The 5,611-nt window shown below is 49.1% G+C and overlaps 1 protein-coding gene and 2 non-coding genes across 3 annotated transcripts in view; 2 read left to right on the forward strand and 1 right to left on the reverse strand.

Moving 5' to 3' along the window:
• The window catches only part of LOC123070900 (lysosomal Pro-X carboxypeptidase), a gene marked incomplete at its 5' end in the record, with an annotated part of 5,287 nt that extends 2,504 nt beyond the window's left edge, over positions 1-2,783 (reverse strand). The window contains 7 exon segments of the mRNA XM_044494302.1: positions 696-851; positions 968-1,117; positions 1,377-1,500; positions 1,575-1,687; positions 1,800-1,933; positions 2,010-2,196; positions 2,286-2,783. Coding sequence (XP_044350237.1) covers positions 696-851; positions 968-1,117; positions 1,377-1,500; positions 1,575-1,687; positions 1,800-1,933; positions 2,010-2,196; positions 2,286-2,669 — 1,248 coding nt within the window.
• Positions 2,784-3,277: 494 nt separating this feature from the next.
• Positions 3,278-3,351, forward strand: TRNAT-AGU (transfer RNA threonine (anticodon AGU)). The gene has a single exon. It is a non-coding gene; the product is annotated as a tRNA-Thr (tRNA).
• Positions 3,352-3,428: 77 nt separating this feature from the next.
• Positions 3,429-3,500, forward strand: TRNAQ-CUG (transfer RNA glutamine (anticodon CUG)). The gene has a single exon. It is a non-coding gene; the product is annotated as a tRNA-Gln (tRNA).
• Positions 3,501-5,611: the final 2,111 nt, after the last annotated feature.

Consider the following 5,611-nt stretch of genomic DNA (forward strand, 5'->3'; position numbering starts at 1 on the left):
AATTTTTTGCTTGGTTGGCCCTTCAAGACAGAGTTTGGACGGCGGATAGATTGGCAAAGCGTGGGTGGCCAAATTGCGATCTCTGCCCTCTTTGCAGGACGGTGCAAGAATGCGGACCTCACCTCTTCTACAAGTGCCGCTACACCCGGTGTCTTTGGTCTTTGGTCATTGAGAAATTCCTCATGCACGGGCTCGACGCTTCCGCTTGGCCCCTGTTCGACTCGGTGGACGAGTGGTGGGCAAGCACCTGCGCTGATGGTACGCCGAACCGCCAAGCCAAGGCCTCCCTCACTATGCTCGTCTCTTGGACAATTTGGAACGAGCGTAATGCAAGAGTGTTTAAGCATAAGAGTGCTCCACCGCCAATCTTGCTCTCCTCCATCTCTGCCGAGGCCAACCTTTGGGTCATCGCCGGCGCAAAGAAGCTAGGGTCTTTTATTTCACGCGAATAATCCGCATGCCGTGTTTGTTGGGTGTCCTGTAAAAAACTCTTTTCTATCTTAATTAATGGATGAGGCAAAGCTTTTGCCTCCATTTCAAAAAAAAAATAGTGATAACTGTTAAAGTGCCAGCGTCAGCCCTACAGGTATTCCGCAAAAAAACATGATAACTTGAATTACTGAGTCGGTTGGTTGAGAAAATTCTGTTGTTGACAACAAATTACTAAGACTGAGCAATGTGTAAAAAGGACTTACATGGCCACCAAACTCTGTAGAGATCCATCGAGGCCTTGGCCTAACACCAAAGTTTTTGACACAGTCATCGGCATACAATTCATAGTCGAATTCATCTGGTGGAAACATGCTAAGACCTTCACTAGAAGACATTGGCATTACCATCTCAGTACAAGCCTGTTTTAATCAAGAATAAAACATATGTCATACACTATAGTTTTTCAAGTACAGTAATAAATGTAACAGAGATATCTAACAGACAAAAACAGATATATTTTTTGTAGTTTCCGGACCTGCCAATCCCATCCACCCATTCCATGAGGATCATCATCTAGATCAAAGCAGTCAACTGTACCAGTATAATTGTAGTATATATTTACTCCAGCATAAATTCGTTCCAGTATACTGCTCCCCTCTGGTTGCTTGTCAATATTTCTACATACCTGGATGAGAAACAAGATAAACCAAAGTAAGTAGTGATGCCACTAAGAAACTACGCCCTGATAGTGTTTTTTTTTTGGCGAGGGAACATGATAGATCTTGAAAGTAAGTGAGCACACTGCACACACAAGATTGTCATTGCAATCCTCAACATAAGCTCTTTGTTATACCTTTGGGTTATGCAAGTGAATTCTCACTGAATACTAGCACGTTCAGAAATGATCGAAAAGATTTATGGCAGACAAGGGTTCAAGAACTAACTTCCTTAATTGGGCTGGCAGGCAAAGGCATGAGAAACTCTGACGGCATTGGGTAATCCACCATGGCCAGATAACTGTATGCTGAGCTCAGCCAATCTGAAAGGGCCCCCGTGGTATTCAGGGTCCTGCAGCATTCATGCATATTATCATTGCAAGCAATCTTAATGAAAAAGATGGAGTGAATGGAGACGAAACTCACTGGCAAAGGTGGAACGTTTTGCTTAGTTTCAGAAGACCATCTTGCCCATTTCCCTGCTCATCTAATTCTTTCCATGAGTCCTTTATTGTTTGGAAACAGCTTAAACTTTCCCTCTAAACACATAAGAAAAACTAGTGTCACTAGTGTCCTGTTTCCAAAACAATGAAAAACTAATGTCCTTTATTCAGAACAATAAAATCGAGCCAAGATTATGGGCACGCAGACCTTAAAATCATTTGAAACAAGATCGTAGAATATGGTGTCAGGTACAATGTCCTCAAACTGCAGGATCGGAGCCGACGACGCGAGAGCCCCGACAGCAATATGCGGGTACTTGAGTCTCATCCAAGCAGCAAGCACTGAATGCCCAGTGAACAAAATCAGTACAGTGCAGAATAGACACCCAAGATAACTGAAGATACTATAGGCTCTTACTTCCACCGTATGAGCCCCCGAAGAGCACCACGGGGCTGCTTTCCGAGGACAGGTTCCTCTTGAGGTCGGTGAGCAGCACGGCGTAGTCAGCGAGTGCTTGCTCGGCCGTCAGGTACGCCATGGACCTGGAATTGTTGTAGGCCTTGTCTTTGCTGCCGAACGGCATGGACTCGCCGTAGTAGCGATGCTGCAGCAACGCATCGATCAAAAGTTCAAAAACCAAGGGCCGGACAGCTAAAGCGGAACATAACGAGTGCAGGTTTGCAGGATAGTTGCCTCGGCGAAGACGACGAGGGAGGCGAAGCGCGGGGCGGCCTCCCAGACGAGGCCGGAGTTGGCGGCGAACCAGGCGATGTCGCCCTCGTTGCCGCAGTAGAAGAAGATGGGCCCGCCGGGGCCCGCCCACCCGCCGGCGCGGCCGACGAGGTACCGCTGCTGGAAGAACTCCTCCTCGCCGGAGAAGCTGAAGTGGTCCAGCCGCTGCCGGAAGTACCGGGTCTCGAACTCGTATCCCCCGCCGACCCCGTCTCCCACCCCCGCCCGCGGCCGCGGCCGCGCGTGGGGGCCAGGGAAGCGGGGCGGCGGGAGCAGGGCCCGCGCGACGGCCGGGAGGAGGCCGAGGAGGATGAGCAGCAGCGGAAGACGGCGAGGCCGATGCATGGCGGCGCTTTGCTTGACTTCGGCGAGCGGGCGGGCGGGCTGCGGAGTGGAGACGATCTGGGAATGGGATCGATAAGCTGCGCGGAGGAATCGGGGAGCTTTCCACGTGGCGCGTGCGGACGTTGACGTACGTGCGTGTCATCCACTCCAGTAGTGGAGTATACGTATCCAAGAAGCTCATCCGGTGGCGACGAAGATGGGCTGGCTGCCAATTTAGTTAGGCTGACGGACGCACTCACCTCACCGCGACGGGAACGCGCCGGCCGCCGACGGCCAGCTAGCGCTTGCTGAGGCTGAGCGTCTGGCAGTACGAAACAAAAATCACCTGCAACATGACTACATGAGCTAGCTAGAGTGGCATGTTACTTCATGGGATTTATTTATTTTTGCTTGCCTATTTCCGGCGACAGCAGTGCATGTTGATATTCTCCGTGAGCACAGTGATACCCGTGTACAGTACGTGCCTTCGAAGAAAAAAGAACAAGGAATGATTTCTACACGCCGTGATGGAATCTCAATTTTGACCTGTTGATCATACCGTCACGCGGTTGTCGTCAGAGAGAGAAGAATAAGACTTTAAGGGAAAACGAAAAGTTGAAGACATCCGCGCTTTCATAGCTCAGTTGGTTAGAGCACCCGTTTAGTAAGCGGGAGGTCTTGAGTTCAACTCTCAATGAAAGCAATCTTTCATTTTTATTTTTGTTTTTTCACATGTAAGACGATAATAAGTAAGCTAAATATGAATCGCTTAACAGAAATGGTCCCATGGTCTAGTGGTTAGGACATTGGACTCTGAATCCAGTAACCCGAGTTCAAGTCTCGGTGGGACCTTATTTTTTGTACAGATTTTGCTCTTTTGTATTGTCTCGCACATTGCACAGTTTTACTTGCTGCTCTCGAAACATGCACTATATAGATAGAGGAATGCGTCTGCTATTTTAAAAAAAATATTCTCTCAAACAATTTTGCATGCCATGATCAGCCAACGCGTCTGCAAGTGTCTCTTGCAACCAATTCTATCAACAAAAGTGTATTAGGTTGGTCTAGAAATTTATTTACTCTTCCTGCCAAGAGCAAAAACCATCTGACTTATTTGTGCTTCTAGTTAGAAATGTCCTAATATAAATTTCTCGGCGGTGTATAACCAGATTTATAATATTCTTTACTGTGAAATATGCACAAGTTTCAGTTTGTCCTTACCTTGGCGACTGGCTCTTTGGGCATTGATCATTGTTCGTTTCAAGCGGCCACCGCTGCTCTTCGTAGAGATGCATGACTAACTTCAAACCTGCAACTTGGGCTTAAATGTCAAATGCGAGAAGGATAAATACCACCGTAAATAACTCCCTTCAAGAGGTTAGTGTGTAACCGTCGAGCAATCATGCCATCCAAACTCAAAGTTCTATCACTATAAATAGCATGACGCAAAATAACAAGATCAGGCGAGCTGGGTGATCCACTCTCCCACTGTCCAATCAAACAACTCCCGGTAAATAATGAGTAATAACGCAAAACGGAAAAATACAAACTAGCAACTCTAGCCTTGTGAACTCTCCCCCACAGTAACTCCGGATATAAAATTCGTAATGTCACGAGGGTGTGAGTCTATAGGGTTGCCCTCAGGTGGAATCAAACAAGCCTCACAAAACTCATCAAGTGTCATCTCTCTAGGAGCATTATATAAGATGAATGTAAAGTGGGCAGCTCCTCCTTCTCGCGAGTTTTCGCTCAGCGCCGCTCCAGAGCGTCAGCGTCCGCATTCATGCACTGCCAGAGCGGACGCGACCGCTCACTGGCGTCGGCATTGAAGTGGCACGCCGACCAAGAGAGCACTGCTCGCGCCACTTCCCGGTGCTTGCGACTATTGCGCGTTCAAACGACACGACAATCGCCCGTTTGTCCATCTGCCGCCCACATTGATGGCACGCAGTTGTCAAGGCATCTTCTCTGGCGCCACTTGTACTTCCCTCCGCCGCCCACCATTTGCAGTAAAAACTGGTGCCCCGGCCATAACCGCAGCCATCCACCTCTGATTCGTCTCGGCACCACTCCCACCATGGATTTCTCCCCACCAATGCTCACTGGGACGGTCTGGCGTCGGACTAGAAGAAGGAGATGGCCGCCATTGTTGCCGGCTGGCTGGCCGGCAGGCAGCTGAAGGACGACAACGTCACAATGGAGAACGCCGCCGATGATGAACCGGCGCCACCCTCCTCCTCCTCCTGTGCGCCACCCTTGTCGATGCATTGCATATGACCATCGCCGAGGCTTGTGGCCACTACATGGACATGGTGGGAGGAGCAATTACGGGAGACGCGGACCGACGCCGCCTACAACCACCACCTCTTGCACGAGCAAGTGCGGGCGAAGAGAGCAGCTCACCGCCGACAGGGCTGTCGCGCTGGATGATACGTCTCCGTCGTATCTATAATTTTTGATTGTTCCATGCCAATATTCTTCAACTTTCATATACTTTTGGCAACTTTTTATACTATTTTTTGGGACTAACTTATTGATCCAGTGCCCAGTGCCAGTTCCTATCTGTTGCATGTTTTATGTTTCGCAGAAGCCCCATATCAAACGGAGTCCAAACAGTATAAAAACGGAAGGAGAATTATTTTAGAATATTTGTAATTTTTGGGAGGAAGAATCAACCCGAGACGATGCCCGAGGCGGCCACGAGATAGGGGCCCACGCCCACTTAAAGTGGGCGCGCCCCCCTGTTGGGGAACGTAGTAATTTCAAAAATTTCCTACGCACACGCAAGATCATGGTGATGATATAGCAACGAGAGGGGAGAGTGTTGTCTACGTACCCTCGTAGATCGAAGCGGAAGCGTTGACACAACGTAGAGGAAGTAGTCGTACGTCTTCCCGGTCCAACCGATCCAAGCACCGTTGCTCCGGCACCTCCGAGTTCTTGACACACGTACAGCTCGATGA

The sequence above is a fragment of the Triticum aestivum genome, chromosome 3B, assembly GCF_018294505.1.
Source record: "Triticum aestivum cultivar Chinese Spring chromosome 3B, IWGSC CS RefSeq v2.1, whole genome shotgun sequence".
Lineage (NCBI taxonomy): Eukaryota > Viridiplantae > Streptophyta > Magnoliopsida > Poales > Poaceae > Triticum > Triticum aestivum.